This window comes from Agrilus planipennis, unplaced genomic scaffold (assembly GCF_000699045.2).
Source record: "Agrilus planipennis isolate EAB-ADULT unplaced genomic scaffold, Apla_2.0 scaffold271, whole genome shotgun sequence".
In the NCBI taxonomy this organism is placed as follows: domain Eukaryota; kingdom Metazoa; phylum Arthropoda; class Insecta; order Coleoptera; family Buprestidae; genus Agrilus; species Agrilus planipennis.
This window is the reverse complement of record NW_020438965.1, coordinates 115,088-132,789: the sequence shown is the minus strand read 5'-3', so window position 1 is coordinate 132,789 and position 17,702 is coordinate 115,088. Positions and strand designations below refer to the sequence as shown.

Below are 17,702 nucleotides of genomic sequence, written 5' to 3'. Positions count from 1 at the left end.
CCGCCCCAGCTTCGCACGGGTGCAATGCTGATACTAAATATATTTTTGTTTTGTTTAGATTATTATCGAAAAGGGGAAATCTTCAAAAGATACCCCCTGAACATACTAAATATACTACAGAATGTCTTTATATACAACATTTACAGTTTTTTGTCATTAGACAATACAAACCGGCCTCCCGGGCGGTACCGCCGCAACCGTTACGTCCCTGCATATTAAATCTGTAATATTTTCGAAAATATTCATTTAAATTACATGCTGTAAAGGGCCATATCGATCTATATTAAATGCACAATGTATTTAAGGTACCTAATTGGGTAAGAATTAATGCTGTATTGCCTACAATCGCTTCGTAAATAAGTCACTATTTCTCACAAAAAGTATAGGATAAAAATGGTTATTGTGGGTAATCCCTAATAGATAGACCCTTTTAAGATGTACAATATTGTAGTACATTATTTTGATCTATCTCGTGGGGTTCAGCCAGCGTTTGCAATGTAAGTGCAAAAAATGTGTTTACTTACGACATCACATTAGAAACCTCTAAAATTATCAGTGTTTCCGTACTATATTATGCATGTATTATACATGTAAACCTTCCTCTTTAATCACTCTATCTTTAAAAAAAAAAACTGCATCAAAATCCGTTGCGTAGTTTTAAAGATTTAAGCATACATAGGGACAGACAGCGGGAAAGCGACTTTGTTTTATACTATGTAGTGATAAGTTCATGAATTTCATTTTTTCGTTTTATTATAATATTTGTACGATGTTATTAATTGCAGAGAATCTTTTATGAAGAGAGGTGTAGAGGTTGCAAAAAACGTAACAAAGGTTAGTGGGTCAACCTGTAAAAAAAAGGGCGAAGAAACTCAAATTTAATGATTTTTATCAGAATATAACAAAACTATGATAACAAGAAGTTCAATATTGTCCGAATTGTTAATTTGCCGCTTTTGTTCTAGCTTATGTATAGTGTGTTTAATTTATTAAATTGGTACTAAAAGTAGTAATATTTAGTAAGCTTTGTAACCTCAAAAATTACGTAAATCTATCAAATCAAAAATAATTTACAAATAAGCAAGTTTTATTATAGTAACCAGCAATGGCTGGAAATCTTAAAAAGTCAACCTATATTACAGGTTTAGCTGTTGCTAAGACACCTCATCATACGTTGGGTGCGCTTTATAATAAAATTTTACGTGTTTTACAAAAAATGCCAGAAGATGCAGCTTACAGGAAGTATACAGAAGAAGTTATAAATGAAAGATCATCAATTTTAAAATCTACAAAAGATATTAGCGAAATTGAAAAGAAAATTTGTTCTGGACAAGTAGAAGAACTTATAGTTCAAGCCGAAAATGAACTACTTTTAGCTAGAAAAATGCTCATATGGAAACCAGTACAAAAAAAATGTTTTTTTTTAATTCAAGGGTAATTTTTTTATCAATATCCGATGAGCTAGAACAATGAGACAGGTTCACATAACAAAATTATTTTATTACTAAAATGTGAGTAGTGTCTTATTTTTCAACATAATTGCTTGAATGATTGAGGTATTTGCTATATCGTAACACCTTACCTTTGTGGAAGTTTACCGTCAGTGAGCCAAACTACGTCTTGACATCGCAACGTTCTGAACAATACATTATACAGCATCTCGTAACAAACAATTTTGCTTCTTGCAAAATTTTTCTACGGTTAGCAGAAGCTGAGATACAAGCAAAAAACTAAAAAAAAATATTTTTTTAATACAATGTTAATTAACAATGCAGCTGACGCTTGTAGCACCCCAAGAGTATTTTCCTTTTTCCTGAGAGTCTTAGTTTGTATGTTTATTTAGATTNAGCTTAATATTATTTTCTAGCAAATATAGATATTTCGTAATAAATAACATTTAGAATTTTTAGAAACTGCACAAATTATAAATTGACTTCTACAATATATTGGTTTTAATATTCCACTAATTATCTTCAGTATTTCTAAAATTTTTCACACAAAAAATTGTATATGCCAAAATGTTAATTATTTGAATGGCGCGTTCACAATTAAAAAATTTTAAAACCATCGAAAGTTAGCTTCGTTAATAAATTAAAAAAGGTACTGTCTTTATAATTAATCTACTTTAATGATATTAAAACAATAGTAAAAATACTTACATGTAATAGCAGGTATATTAAGTCAAACATGTATTCGTTATGTTGTTAAAAGTATCATGATAATTTTTATTTTCGTTAAGACATTTACGCACTTTTTAACAACATAAATATTTGCTAATATTCTGTATTTGCTATTTTCAATAAATTAAGAATAATTTCAAGTAAAATATTTTAGTTGGTAAAATTTTAATGTAATGATTACTTTTTGAATATTAATTTCATCAAAATTTAAAATAATAATCTTATGAATATTGTTTGATATTAGTTACAAGTTTATTTCTGGTTACTTCAAAAAAGGCAACTGATTGTGAACGAGCCTAAAAATAATGCTCCCCCTATAGGCGGTTTTGTCAAGTTTTAAAACGGAAAACGGGTAAGTTTCGAGATTATTGAACAGGTTTCGTAGCTACATTTCCTTTGTTTTGCACAGAATATGGCTGCCATATTTAGTTTTGATGTATGTTTTCAAACCTATAATCTTAATTTTGCAGAAAATAAGGTGTATGTGTATTCAGACTATTGGAAATAAGTGTATTTGAAGTGATTTGCATTTTTTCTTGTTAATGAACTTATAAGAATCTGTTGCCGTGAAGTTTTTTTCGTGAAAATTGGTTGTGTTTACATCGCTGATGCAAAAGATAGTCTTCATAACGATTTGTTTCAGGTAATTGCAATTTAATTTAGCAATTCGTGTCATATTTCACAGGCTTTTTTAGATACTATCTAATTGGCATTATTTTATAATATGTTTGTCAAGTTTTATTTAAAATTGACAAATTTTAATTTTCATATTTTTCCAGTATTTTGTTTATAGCTATTAAAAATTAGATACTAAATTAATATTTATTATTGTTTTGTGAGTTAGAACATATCGTATCTAATAATTGTGAATGTTTTATTATTGCCCGCCATTAACATCAAAATAAATATATGCTACTGCACTTTTCTACCTGAACTGATTTTAATTATTTTTTTACTAAAACGGTGCATCTTTAAGTACAGATACTTGTTATTCAGATGAACTCCGAAAGATCCGCGAACATGCTTGCAACAATATCACATTTTCTAAAAATAAATTATTTACATTCCTGTTTTGCTTGAGTATTACTCTTCGAATATTTATAGTTGATCGGGATAATACATTAATTTTTACTAGATTGTAACGTATCATTTACATTGACCTGCATANTTAGTAATTAAAATTCAAGAAATCAAAAGTTTAAAAGTTCTGTAAATCTTTATTATATTAGGCAGGATCCATTATATATCTTCCAAAGCTTCAGATGTGCCATATACTTGTCTGTGAATAAATAAAAGTCAATTTTATTCAAGTTGCCAATACCACATAATTACTACACTATTTGTTGTGTTCTTTCTTTTTATTGTATGATTTTAATATTTACACTACTATCGCTGTAAATACGCATTTGTTGCATGTTTAGTGTTAGACATTTTGAAAGCAAAACGCTAATTTTATTAGCAGTACTGGTAGAAATATGAAGTTACAATACTTTTGGTTTTTTAAAAGATCTGGTTCTAAAGGAATGGAGAGAGGTCGCAACTCGCCAGCGGTCGAAACTTCCCAGGGACAAACCTATGATTCCACAACTCATGAGACTAATGATGAAAAGTAAGTTTCCTGAAAAAAAGATGTAATTTATATAAAATAGAATCTGCCGTTACACAGTGGAAATTCATTGCGAATATTTAAAAGTAAATGAATACACTAATCTGAGTTTTTAGATAGATTTTTACTTGACAATTGTTTCGTCAAACGTTGGCTCGTTTAAACATTATTGAATAAATTATTAACAGTTTTCAGCAAATATGTATCGTCGATAGTTTAAATCATGTTTTTATACATATACCATAATATTAAGATCTTGATAACTTATTTTGTTTGCTATTTTCCTTTCAAAAACACAAATTATTGAATACTTATATTTACTTTTTTAGTGTATTTATTCAAGAAATTCATCTTCGAGTTACTGCAACATCTGCTGAAATAGTAGAAGCTTTGAGACATCCTATAACTGGTTTAAATATTCTTAATGCACAGCAAAATTTACCATCCACCACATTTGTTGCTGCAGATGCAGTTAATTGGTTAATTTCAAATATGGAAGGCGTAACCTGTATTGAGCATGCAGTAAGGGTAAGACATTATATTAAACGGAATGTCATTTCTAGTTAGAACAAACGAATTTGATTTATTTTTAATTAATATAATTAGCATCTAGCAAGGAGGAGTTAGAGATAGCTTTAAATAAAATGGCAGCGGTATTGACAAAATAGTATTGTATGAAAATAAATAAAAGTAAAACAAAAATACAGGTATGCAAGGAAAGATAAAGTAAGAAAAGAACGAATATAAAGATAGGAGACGAAAAATTAGAAGAAGTGGACGATTTTCGGCATTTAGGGAGTCAAATAAGTTAGGACGGAAGGAGTAGTAGGAATAAAGCAGAGGATAGCGCAGGGTAGGGTCGCCTTCAATAAAAAAAGTCACTTCTATACTCGCGAACGGTTAATTTAGAAACTCGAAAAAGGTTGTTTCAAAAAACATGGACGGTGGGTGCGGGGGAAAAGAAAAGGTTAGAAGCTTTCGAAATGTGGTGTTACAGACGAATAATGAGGATACCGTGGATAGAGAACGTTAGAAATGAAGAGGAAGTCAATAAGTAATAGACGAGATAGATTGATAGGACACCTTCTCAGGCATGAAGGACTAGTCAGAGACATATTAGAGGGAGAAACAGGAGTTATAAGAAGTAGAGGTAGATATAGATTAGATTACTGTTTGCAAATGGTTAAGGAAGTAGGAAGTTCTAGTTTTAGGGAAATGCGAAAATTAGCTCAGGATAAGAAAGAGTGGAGGTGTGTGTCCAACCATTCTTAGGACTGACGACCATATGATGATGATGATATAAAATTTCATTTAAATAGCATCGAGCAATTAACTGATGATTTACAATCAATTCCCATAAGACTCCACGTTGATAGCTATAAAAAAATATCGTTAATAACCTTTGTCACAGGTGCCCTTGAGCCTTGGAAATTTAATAGCGAATATAAAAATTCGTTAAGTGACCTGTTGTTGAACACAATCAGTTTTAAATTTTCAAAAGTTTTCACCTATTTCACCCGATAACCCATTTACTTCTAGAGTTGCTCTGGTAAGAAAGGCGTTCAGTAAATATGGCCCATTGGAACAAATTTAAGAATATAAAAGTAGAATCAGAAAAACCAGACAAACTGAAAAACATTTCGATATTAGTAGGAATTATTTTAGCATTAATATTAAAGAGTACCTTCCTAATTTTTATTTTTAAAGAAAAACAAATTTACAAGCAAATACTATACATACCTTTCTTCCTACTTATTGAAGTGTCTGAGGGTAATATGGAAACAATTGCCTTTTTATGTTTATAAGGTTATTTGTATGCTATTATGACACTAACGACCCTTAAAAAATGTGTCTATCTGTACGGGCTAGCCTTCGAAACAGTTGAACGGGTCTTTATATAAATGGAAAAAAGGTCGTCAAGAGTGATCTAGGCTAAATTGTTACTTGTTGAAATTGTCTCTGAATCAACATATAATCACAATATTTCTAGATTATGGAATCACTCAGAAGGGAACAACTTATATGTCATGCATCTGGAGAATACACAAAGCAGTTTGTTTATGGCTTTTTCCTGTTTTACTTCACACAAATTGATAAAGGTTTTTAATTTATCGAGTGTATAAATATACATATTACCTATCATTTTTTTCTTTTAATTTTTAGATGAAAACATTCTGCCATCGGGCGACTTACAGGGTTTTGAAAATGAGTGGCTGGAAGTTGAAATGCGACCTTCTCTAAACTGGGGCAATAGTATGTCTTCCACAACAATTAATGTTCCTAACAGGACGGTCGTACAAGACCGAGAAAGCGGTGTGCCACATTTCTTGTGTGAAGCAATTGATGCAACTTATCTTCAGGGAGACTTAGATAATGATTGTAAGTTTATAAAATACAGGTAACACTCTATAGTGTGAACATTTCATTATGGAAACCTCAGATACTGTGAACCTATTAATTAATAATTATAATAGACCACCTTATACCATGAACAAACTAAACCTTTAACGTATGTCCATTGATCTTAAAAATCTGCATTTCAACATGGTTGTTACGCCATTGCTGAAAATCCGCTACATATTTGATATTTGCCTAGTCGTATTAGCTAAAAAGATGTAGTTTTAATTGTGTATTTGTATTCATTATATAATTTTAGATGTTTATGATATATTGATTAATTGTAAGTATAGAAGTCGTTAACGTGAACAAAATGATTAAGTGAATAGCTGTTGTTCGTTTCGTTTCACACTCGCGGGTGTTTGCGGTAATTAAAATGGTTTTTAGATACAATGAGTACCGGAGTATCCTAAATATAGTAATGTTCTAATCATTCAACTCAGCAAAACAGTTTTTGATAATGCTCTTTACTTTATAGGCCCTATGTATAAAAGTATGTACCTGGATGTTGATTTTTCAAATAAAAGTGACAGAGTTGAATGGGGTCATGCTAGGTATCAAACGATTTTTAGGCCTGATCAAGCTTATGAGATTGTTGTGGAATGGTTAGTAGCTTCTGGATCCATCGTTGCCGAATTGGTATGTAAGAATAACAAAACGATTTTTTGTTTTAATTAGTTACTTAATAACCTTATTTTTAAGAAGGGTTTCTTTAAAATTGCACGTCTATTGAGAATGATAATCAGGGGTAACTTGCAACAGTACAACATCTTAAAAATTTTGCAACCGCATTTAAAGTGATTCCAAAAATATTTTTTGTTTTAAAAGAATTCATGAAAATTAGGTGAATATTTGTATAAAAATGACTCTCGATAAACCATAGACAGAAAGTACAAAAACTATGATGACAATGTCGATGTTGAGTAATATAATCAAAGGAATTTAAATGAAATACAATCTTGTCTAAAATTGAGAAACTACACTTCTATGTCTTCGTATCTATGTCTCAGTTCCAGTGAGTTTTGTTGCTCGATGCTGAACAGATTCCAAAAGATTGAGTCTTTTTTAAAATACACGGATCAAATCCAAACTCACTATATACTTCACGTTTCTCTGTTTAACATAAGAAAGGCTTCACGGAGCTTGTACTGGATGGAGCTTGATTTTATCATCACCTTGACTAATTTCGTGAAATTTTTCTGCAAGAAAGTTGTAGTTCGTGTAGAGTTTTTCTCGAATATCTTGTTTATATGGTCATGAGTGATATCAGTTTCAAATAAAAAGTCTATATGTCGAGAAAATTCAAAAACATCGAAAAAATTTATTGTGACAGTGCCATATGACTAAAAAGTAGAGAATAATCCAGTTAGTCAAGTCCAGTTTCATCTTATCAAAATTTGGTTAATCATTACTATTTTCTAAACTCTAATCTAATATTAATGTAAAATAAAGTTGCACTCTTACATGAGTAACTAATGTTACTAACGTTAACAATAACAAGCCGAAAATTGCTTTTTATTTATTTCAGTTGTTCAGTTGGCACAGGAAGGCTCAAGCTTGCGGTTTACAACTAATTCCTATCCCACATGATCCACTTGCATTGCCTTATTCGAATAAGTCTGATCCTTTAAGAGGACCTATTTTTATACCTTTAGATACAAAATGTCTAATACAGAAACACAAGAGGCTATTTGAAGGTACCTAAGTAAAACATTGCATGTTACGTTTCTATGATATAGTCTAATCGTAAGTAACACTTTTTTAAGTGTAAAGTAATTTGGTAAAAACTCTTAAACTAACAGAACTCCATAAGGCTAAAAGGCTAAAGTAACATTACTGCAATTTATAATTTTGATTAGATCATTTTCTTTTATGTAATACACAGTCTTGACTTCTGTAAACTGAACTTATTAATTTTTACTATTATTTGATTATTTTAAATAAAAGGACCCTTTGGCGACATTAAGTAAATTTAGAAGGTTTTATACGGTTTCTGCCTTCAACTATTTGTTAGAAAAGATATATCCAACACATAAAAATGGTAATCAAATAGGTCGAAAGACAAATAAGCCGCGAAAGTCGTCAGTAAATTGAAAAATTAGGTATTTCAAAAATGGACTAAATATTAAACTCTTATTTGCTTTAAATACAGTGATATCTACTTTCAACTGTTACAATTTTTGAAATTTGTAAAACAATCCACAAATGAAGCATATCACTCTTAGGTATTGTAGCATATATATGGTGTTCTACTTATAAAAGAAACTTTGGTATCGTGAATGAACTGAGCACCTTGAATAAAATAGAATATTTCCCTAAAATACATGTTATAAACCGAAATAAATTTTTATATAGCTTAGTAGCTATGGACTACAATAGAAAAGATCGGCACCCTGTATATTAATATTATAATATATATATATTGTATAAATGAACAACATTTTATATATATGTTTATTTTTTCTGATTTTAATTAAATAAACCTTCATTATTCAATTTTAAAATTATTTTTTAAATACTATGTGTACAATAAGTTAAAGATGTCATTAGTAAAACTCTTTTATTTAACATAGAATTTAGAGAAGATACGTGGATAGATCGAATGTTCCTGTTTCAAGAGGCCATTCTATCGAGATTCGGTTTCCTACCTTGTATGGTGCAACCTCGACAATCTGGTCAGAGTACTCCTATGTGCCAAGAACATCAATATATCCACTGCACCGGTACCGTATTCATATTGTTACCCAGTCCTATTCCTCGATTACGAAATCGACTCACGTCAATTAGCCAGAGGAGAACAGGTTCGAGGTATCCATCTCACATAGACATGGCACCCAGCCCGCATGAGGCTTACATTACGCGACACGTTAGTGGAAAGAATAAGGATGATTATGATACTACCAAAAAAGTAGGTACAAAAAAAATGTTTTTTTTTAATTCAAGGGTAATTTTTTTATCAATATCCGATGAGCTAGAACAATGAGACAGGTTCACATAACAAAATTATTTTATTACTAAAATGTGAGTAGTGTCTTATTTTTCAACATAATTGCTTGAATGATTGAGGTATTTGCTATATCGTAACACCTTACCTTTGTGGAAGTTTACCGTCAGTGAGCCAAACTACGTCTTGACATCGCAACGTTCTGAACAATACATTATACAGCATCTCGTAACAAACAATTTTGCTTCTTGCAAAATTTTTCTACGGTTAGCAGAAGCTGAGATACAAGCAAAAAACTAAAAAAAAATATTTTTTTAATACAATGTTAATTAACAATGCAGCTGACGCTTGTAGCACCCCAAGAGTATTTTCCTTTTTCCTGAGAGTCTTAGTTTGTATGTTTATTTAGATTAGATTTTTGAAGATCAAGGAAATACAGCGTTATTATTATTTCATATGAACTGTTCTTAACTTTTCTTTTGACCATTTTGTTATTATTAATAGCTTTTGAATACCTACTAAGAAAACAAAAAAGTTTTTTTTTATAAAATAAACGTTTAATTTTGTATCGACAGATCGGTTTTTTGTGGTCTTGGAATCATATGGTAAGTCGTCGGTGGCGTACAAATCAAGCAGTCGATTACAACTTTCAGGTAAAAATGTTAAAAGATTTTCGAGAATTTTGCAGCAATCATGACAACCGTTTGAAATATTATTGGGAGCAATGTTGGGAAGTGAAAGAAGACGCTTGCACCAAACCTATATAATTATATGAGCAAGTGATTAAAGAGTCAAGAATATGATTTATGACATAGTCTGTGATGTAATTTTTTATTTAAGTAACTGATTATTGTTTATGTTTTGTAATATTATCTGATAATCCAGCTGTATGGATCTATTTTGTTGTCATTAAACTATNTTTATTATTGTTTTGTGAGTTAGAACATATCGTATCTAATAATTGTGAATGTTTTATTATTGCCCGCCATTAACATCAAAATAAATATATGCTACTGCACTTTTCTACCTGAACTGATTTTAATTATTTTTTTACTAAAACGGTGCATCTTTAAGTACAGATACTTGTTATTCAGATGAACTCCGAAAGATCCGCGAACATGCTTGCAACAATATCACATTTTCTAAAAATAAATTATTTACATTCCTGTTTTGCTTGAGTATTACTCTTCGAATATTTATAGTTGATCGGGATAATACATTAATTTTTACTAGATTGTAACGTATCATTTACATTGACCTGCATATTTTCATCAATCATATTGTTCAATTTGTTGCTGTTACAATTTTAAAAAGCCTGCAGTAACTAGGTATACATAATAATTATATGAACTCGCGTAAATTGTATGTCGAGTTTACGTTTTTGGAACTGCTAATAGAACGTTCAACGTTGGTGAATCGTTGTAATTTTGAATAAGCACTTTTTATTTCCAGCGATCTGTTTTCATATTACAGCATGTCTTACTTGTAAAAAGCAGTAGCAGTTTTGGAAACACTTCTGTGACATTTTTATTTTCGAAAACACCGATTATTAAACCATCTTTATGATCTCGTTATATTTCCAAATTGGAGATAAAGGTGTCGTTAACGTACACAGGAAAATTCACTTTTAAATGGCGATTGATTTTTATTTGCTGTTATTAAAATTATTTTACATTGTTTATTTTTTAAATATCATTCAAAATTTGGTACTGTTATAAAATATAATGATACTAATGAAAAGTGCGGTAATATCTTAATTTTCTCCCTCACCTTTCCTGAGCCTCATCTCTGCTATGAAATTATGCGCAAGGCTGACCTCGAAATGGCGCTCGCGCAGAAGCATCGACTGCGAATTTTTGTTGTGTATTCGATGGACGGAATTGAATTCGAATAATTCGAATGCACCAAATTAAAAGAAAAGAAGTAGAACTTTCCGTTCATAATCATTGTTGGATTACACATGTCAATAAATCAAAAACGTCCTTTTTTTTAATATACCCACAATTTTTTCTTCTAATTAAGCATACTAAAAAATTTGTAATTCCGTTCATCCCAATACAAGTAAATTATTAATTCCAATGTCACTGTAATTTACATTAATTGTTTTGAATACTCTCATTAATAACGGTGTGGATCATGCACTGTTTTGCGTAAATTTATTTTACACATTTTATAAATATGCAACTTAGTGCATGTGAATAAAAACACTTTTTGTTCAAAGTAAATTTTAAAACAAAAATTTGTTTCTTTTTCGTGTAAAGTTTATTTAAATTTAACTGTAAATAAAGAGATTCTAAAATTTATAGTTATTAGGTTTAAATAGCAACAAAATATTTGCAGTGTGTAATGCATTTCATAATCGAACACTTAGGCATAAATTTTTATGTTACACTAATTAATTGCTTTCAATTTTATTTCAGATAATTCTTATTATTTTCTTAATGCTGCAATTTCAGGAAGTTTTACAAGTTTTGTTGATCGATATGGGCACAGAATGTAAAACTCCAAAAACATGAGTGTATGTTTGGGTAAGTTGTGTTATGTAATGTATTAATTTAACTAATATATACATTGTGCATATATTAATGCAAAGAAATTGCAATGTTTTAATTTTTTCAGAATACAATGTCATAAAGATGATTTGTTAATGCAAGTTTTTATTCAACTTGTTGCGTTTTGAGATTTCATTAGTATGTTACAATTTACCGATAATTTAAATTAAAAACATTTATGGTAAATAATAAAATGAAATATTCATACAAAAATGTAGAATATTATTATTGTTTTATAAAGATATTTTTGTTGCAGTCTTTTTTTCATGATGTTATTTATAAATAAATCAATGAAACCCAAAGTTGTACATAAAAACATTTAAAAAAACTAAAACGCGATTCAACACCCAAGATGTTGTCTTCAGTTAGTGTCAGTCGGTCTGATAACTGAGGATGGCCTTTTGGGTGTTGAAACGCGTTTCAGATTTTGTAAACGTTATGTTGAATTTTTAACTTCAGTGCTGTATTTACTTCAGTTTTTTTTTATGTATCTGTATTAATGAGAATTTGGTTTTGTATAATTTTTTTCTTAATAGATAATTCATATATTATTTTTCAACAGAATCGAGCTCGACGCTCGCAAACCAAGCGAGTTCTGAAAAATCAGAAAACAGCAAAAGCAGTATTGTCTCTACTTATCCTGATGAAAAGGAACCCTCAGATGTCACCTCTTCTGATCCTTCGTCCAACAGAAATGCAACTAAACCTCTGTTGTCGTCGTCTCCTACGACAACGACCACAGCAACAACGGCAACTGCCGGTAATACGTTGTCGTCGATATTACAGAAAACTGTTACCGCCGCTACAACCGTACCACCAAACAATTCCCTTATAACAGTGATGAATACTCAAGGTCCTGTAGCTATCGTGAAATCATTAAATAGTCCGTTCCCGACGAATCATCACTTCACATTGGTTAGTTCTTCACCCTTAACAGTAAGCAATGGTCTTGGAAAACAAATCACCGTCGTGCCGAATCCCCCGTACACACTGGTACGACCTCAGACAAATGAAACGGTGCCGATGACAGTAGTACAATCATCGACGACTTCTGTTACCGAGGTGGTACCGAAAAAAACCGAAAGTGCAACCACAAGTGGTTGCAATGAAGTCACTGTAGCCGCAACGGTAAATAATGGATCAGTGGTAACTACTATCCCAATTACAGCACTAACACATGCGAGTGCTGCTAGTGCTTCAACAATTATCGAAAAGCCGGCTATTCACAATGTGTTTGTTAAAAATTCCGGAAGTTTATCTGAAACGGCCGTCGCAAATCCCGCACCGCTCACCGGATTCGGTAGCACGAGTAATAGTGGTGGTGGAGTTCCACAGGCTCAAAAGCTACTTACCGCAACTAGTTTTCCTCCCAATAATGTAAGTACTATTTTTATTTATTGTTAATATTGAACAGCTATTAATTTTCTCTCGTTTCATTCCAATAGGTCCTTCAAAACCTTAATGCACCTGCATTACTAAAATCGAGTACCATATCAAAATCCATCGTTCCACAGCAAAATAGTAGTAAACTGAAAATTCTTGGTAACGTTGTCGTGCCAACATCAAGTGGCGTATCAACAGGATCAATAAATACTACTCTTAACACCAATAACCCTAACTTCGTAGTTAATAAAACGGCCGCTCCTGTCAAATATTATCCGCAACAAAAAGTTGTTACGAACGCAAATGGTACAACGAAATTGCTAGGCAAACCATCGATGCCTACTCTAATGAAAACCAGCGGGAACATCGGTAGCATACCTAGTAAAACGCTGCCTCCTCCACCTCCTTTAGGTGGTATTAAACCTCCTAAAATGATGTACCCGGCTCAAAAGGGTCACATTAAAACATTACCACCTCTTAACAATAACAATAACAATGCTTTAAAACAGAACGTTGGCCTAAAAACAATACCTCCTCAATATAAAGGAGGGACCATTTGCGGAAGCGGTATCCCGAGCCAACAAGTACAAAGAACCAGCTCGGGTCTCAGAACGATACCACCACAACGATCTCCTAAAGGAATGGGAAGTATAAATATTGCAGGGACTCAACTTAACAAACCTAATTATATTGGCAAACATGCTATTCAAGGGCAAAAATTGCGTAGCCCTCCTATCGGAGGAGGATTTGGTGGTCACAAAGCAAAAGCCAACCTAAAATCGACTCTAGCATACAACTCCTCGAGTGACTACACAAAAATGTCTGTAACGGCTACGGCGTCTGCGCAAAGCAACCAACAAATGGTATACACGCAGGCCCTTACGGCGCAAATTATCGAAACCTTAAATCAGAACAATACGATAGGTGGTTCTTATTCTTGCGCAAGTGGTAACCTTTCTGGTCCCGGAAGCGTCATGGGTTCGAGATCCAGGGATGCCGGTTTACGCTACGATGGCAATTACACGTATTCAAATTCTGCTCCTCCAGAGTAAGTACTAATTTGATGTAATGGTTGTTGGCTATTATTAATATTATTGTAACAACTTGTGGTCTTTTACCACGCAATGGAGAGAACTTGTAAAAATTGCACTGTGTAAGTAATGAGTGTTATAATATAAAATTTCTGTTATTCGCTTATTTACATTACCAAAACATATAAGGAAGTATTTTGCGTTTTACACATNTGCTTTAAATACAGTGATATCTACTTTCAACTGTTACAATTTTTGAAATTTGTAAAACAATCCACAAATGAAGCATATCACTCTTAGGTATTGTAGCATATATATGGTGTTCTACTTATAAAAGAAACTTTGGTATCGTGAATGAACTGAGCACCTTGAATAAAATAGAATATTTCCCTAAAATACATGTTATAAACCGAAATAAATTTTTATATAGCTTAGTAGCTATGGACTACAATAGAAAAGATCGGCACCCTGTATATTAATATTATAATATATATATATTGTATAAATGAACAACATTTTATATATATGTTTATTTTTTCTGATTTTAATTAAATAAACCTTCATTATTCAATTTTAAAATTATTTTTTAAATACTATGTGTACAATAAGTTAAAGATGTCATTAGTAAAACTCTTTTATTTAACATAGAATTTAGAGAAGATACGTGGATAGATCGAATGTTCCTGTTTCAAGAGGCCATTCTATCGAGATTCGGTTTCCTACCTTGTATGGTGCAACCTCGACAATCTGGTCAGAGTACTCCTATGTGCCAAGAACATCAATATATCCACTGCACCGGTACCGTATTCATATTGTTACCCAGTCCTATTCCTCGATTACGAAATCGACTCACGTCAATTAGCCAGAGGAGAACAGGTTCGAGGTATCCATCTCACATAGACATGGCACCCAGCCCGCATGAGGCTTACATTACGCGACACGTTAGTGGAAAGAATAAGGATGATTATGATACTACCAAAAAAGTAGGTACAAAAAAAATGTTTTTTTTTAATTCAAGGGTAATTTTTTTATCAATATCCGATGAGCTAGAACAATGAGACAGGTTCACATAACAAAATTATTTTATTACTAAAATGTGAGTAGTGTCTTATTTTTCAACATAATTGCTTGAATGATTGAGGTATTTGCTATATCGTAACACCTTACCTTTGTGGAAGTTTACCGTCAGTGAGCCAAACTACGTCTTGACATCGCAACGTTCTGAACAATACATTATACAGCATCTCGTAACAAACAATTTTGCTTCTTGCAAAATTTTTCTACGGTTAGCAGAAGCTGAGATACAAGCAAAAAACTAAAAAAAAATATTTTTTTAATACAATGTTAATTAACAATGCAGCTGACGCTTGTAGCACACCAAGAGTATTTTCCTTTTTCCTGAGAGTCTTAGTTTGTATGTTTATTTAGATTAGATTTTTGAAGATCAAGGAAATACAGCGTTATTATTATTTCATATGAACTGTTCTTAACTTTTCTTTTGACCATTTTGTTATTATTAATAGCTTTTGAATACCTACTAAGAAAACAAAAAAGTTTTTTTTTATAAAATAAACGTTTAATTTTGTATCGACAGATCGGTTTTTTGTGGTCTTGGAATCATATGGTAAGTCGTCGGTGGCGTACAAATCAAGCAGTCGATTACAACTTTCAGGTAAAAATGTTAAAAGATTTTCGAGAATTTTGCAGCAATCATGACAACCGTTTGAAATATTATTGGGAGCAATGTTGGGAAGTGAAAGAAGACGCTTGCACCAAACCTATATAATTATATGAGCAAGTGATTAAAGAGTCAAGAATATGATTTATGACATAGTCTGTGATGTAATTTTTTATTTAAGTAACTGATTATTGTTTATGTTTTGTAATATTATCTGATAATCCAGCTGTATGGATCTATTTTGTTGTCATTAAACTATGTATTTTCTATTAACGATAATTTTGTAGATGTACTAAAGTTTATTTTTTAACATGATAAAGAGTAGAAGAAAAAGTAGGTACTTTTTTACATATATTGTTATGTTGGAAATCTAGAAAGATTAACTTAATTGGAAATTGCCTTAAGATTAAAAATCAATCGAAAATAAGTTTTTTCTATGATCCAAAAATCTAAAAAAAAATTGAAAATTAATGTCCAAAAATTTTAATTTCGGAAGAAATAATCTATAGGGCTTATAATCTTCAGATTTCTTGGAAAAGCATTTTCTATTGCAATCTATTATTTTATGATTTACTAGTGACTCGCCCCAGCTTCGCACGGGTGAATTAGACAATACAAGCCGGCCTCCCGGCCGGTACCGCCGCAACCGCTATGTCCCTGCATTTTAAATCTGTAATATCTTAGAAAATATTCCTTTAAATTACATGTTGTAAAGGGCCATATTGATCTTTATTAAATGCACATTGTATTTAAGGTACTTAATTGGATAAGAATTAATGCTGTATTGCCTACAATCGCTTCTAAAATAAGTCATTATTTCTCATAAAAAGTAAAGGATAAAAATGGTTATTGTGGGTTATCCGTAAGAGATAGACATATACCATCCCGGACTTTTTTGTAGACCCTTTTAAGATGTACAATATTGTAGTACATTATTTTGATCTATCTCGTAGGGTTCAGCCAGCGTTTGCAATGTAAGCGCAAAAAATGTGTTTATTTACGACATCACATTAGAAACCTCTAAAATTATCAGTGTTTNTCATCTATTTGGGACACGTAATGGATGCATTAAATTATATTAGCTAACTTTTTATTTTTGTTCTAACTTTAAATTCACTTAAAATATGTAGTATAAAAAGGAACAATTGTTTTGCAGTTTTGATTTCATATAATGCTTGTGTTTGAATGTTCATAGCTATGTAACAAAAATTTGGTTTAGAGCGCCGGAAACTATCTCTCGCATATCACCCCGTATTATGGATCAAAAACCACAGAGTGGCTTGGATACGTTGTCGCTCATCTGCCAAGCCGTTCTTTTGGATCACAACTACAACGCCACCTTGCCTCTTGAACCAGTAGCTCGTCCAACTTCCTGTAACACTACGTCACCGTTACAAATTACTGGTGCTCCAAATGGATCCTTATATTCTCCTGGTAGTGGCACAAGTATGTTTCTAAATGTATTAGGTATCTATCGTAACTTTTTATGGGACGTTGCATAAAATTCTTCAATAATAAAGTGACTATTATTTAGTAGGAAAATGAGCCACTGAGAGTGCTGTTAAATTAAAATTTGGAAAGTACAATTTTTCATGTCTACATTTTATATTAAAAAAGAATTTTATTATGCTAGGAGGCCGTTCGTCCCTGGCTTCGTCAAATTCTACCAGCGTGATGAGTACATCCAGTAGCACGCTGGTTCCAAGTATGAGCAGCTCAGGCCCGTTGCAGGACGACGATGTCGCGTCAGATATAAGCTGCGGCTCAGAAAGAAGACCCGAAACAGAAGGTGAAGAGACAGACACAGCTCCTGAAGCCGAGGCTGTTACCAGTAACGATGTAGATCATTATGGTGATTACGTTAACCGGTGTGTATGGTAAGTTTCAAATTTGCGGATTAAACTAATATAATTTTTACAACTATAACCTTT

At 31.8% G+C, this 17,702-nt stretch overlaps 4 protein-coding genes across 8 annotated transcripts in view; all 4 read left to right on the top strand.

Annotated features, from left to right (window-relative positions):
* LOC108740346 (GATOR complex protein DEPDC5) overlaps positions 1 to 10,036 on the top strand; it is a 36,544-nt gene extending 26,508 nt beyond the window's left edge. Inside the window, exons 18-23 of the mRNA XM_025975300.1 lie at positions 5,777 to 5,885; positions 5,950 to 6,165; positions 6,662 to 6,822; positions 7,712 to 7,880; positions 8,757 to 9,091; positions 9,703 to 10,036. Of these exons, the coding sequence (XP_025831085.1) occupies positions 5,777 to 5,885; positions 5,950 to 6,165; positions 6,662 to 6,822; positions 7,712 to 7,880; positions 8,757 to 9,091; positions 9,703 to 9,894 (1,182 nt within the window). The 3' untranslated portion in view covers positions 9,895 to 10,036. The remainder of the gene's footprint in view (positions 1 to 5,776; positions 5,886 to 5,949; positions 6,166 to 6,661; positions 6,823 to 7,711; positions 7,881 to 8,756; positions 9,092 to 9,702) is intronic.
* LOC108740336 (NADH dehydrogenase [ubiquinone] 1 alpha subcomplex subunit 5) lies at positions 1,004 to 2,886 on the top strand. The gene is made up of 2 exons (XM_018474617.2): positions 1,004 to 1,415; positions 2,876 to 2,886. Exons 1-2 carry the CDS (start codon positions 1,106 to 1,108, stop codon positions 2,884 to 2,886), a joined length of 321 nt encoding a protein of 106 aa, XP_018330119.2. The 5' UTR covers positions 1,004 to 1,105.
* The window catches only part of LOC108740337 (inactive histone-lysine N-methyltransferase 2E), a 29,314-nt gene continuing 14,096 nt past the window's right edge, over positions 2,485 to 17,702 (top strand). Inside the window, exons 1-6 of one of the 5 annotated variants that reach the window (XM_025975280.1) lie at positions 2,485 to 2,823; positions 11,548 to 11,655; positions 12,242 to 13,056; positions 13,125 to 14,110; positions 16,967 to 17,217; positions 17,405 to 17,648. In XM_025975280.1, coding sequence (XP_025831065.1) covers positions 11,640 to 11,655; positions 12,242 to 13,056; positions 13,125 to 14,110; positions 16,967 to 17,217; positions 17,405 to 17,648 — 2,312 coding nt within the window. In that variant the 5' untranslated portion in view covers positions 2,485 to 2,823; positions 11,548 to 11,639. The remainder of the gene's footprint in view (positions 2,824 to 11,547; positions 11,656 to 12,241; positions 13,057 to 13,124; positions 14,111 to 16,966; positions 17,218 to 17,404; positions 17,649 to 17,702) is intronic. The other 4 variants (XM_025975276.1, XM_025975275.1, XM_025975277.1 and 1 more) reach the window with 4 other exon arrangements.
* On the top strand, positions 14,668 to 16,050 carry LOC108740348 (GATOR complex protein DEPDC5-like). The gene is made up of 2 exons (XM_018474638.2): positions 14,668 to 15,076; positions 15,688 to 16,050. The coding sequence occupies exons 1-2, from the start codon at positions 14,771 to 14,773 to the stop codon at positions 15,877 to 15,879; spliced, it is 498 nt and encodes a 165-aa protein (XP_018330140.1). The 5' UTR covers positions 14,668 to 14,770; the 3' UTR covers positions 15,880 to 16,050.

Coding starts and splice junctions, on each gene's coding strand:
- LOC108740336 (XM_018474617.2), top strand. CDS start 1,106: ATGGCTGGAAATCTTAAAAAGTCAACCTATATTACAGGTTTAGCTGTT.
- LOC108740348 (XM_018474638.2), top strand. CDS start 14,771: ATGTTCCTGTTTCAAGAGGCCATTCTATCGAGATTCGGTTTCCTACCT. Junction 15,077..15,687: donor ATTATGATACTACCAAAAAA/GTAGGTACAAAA, acceptor TTGTATCGACAG/ATCGGTTTTTTGTGGTCTTG.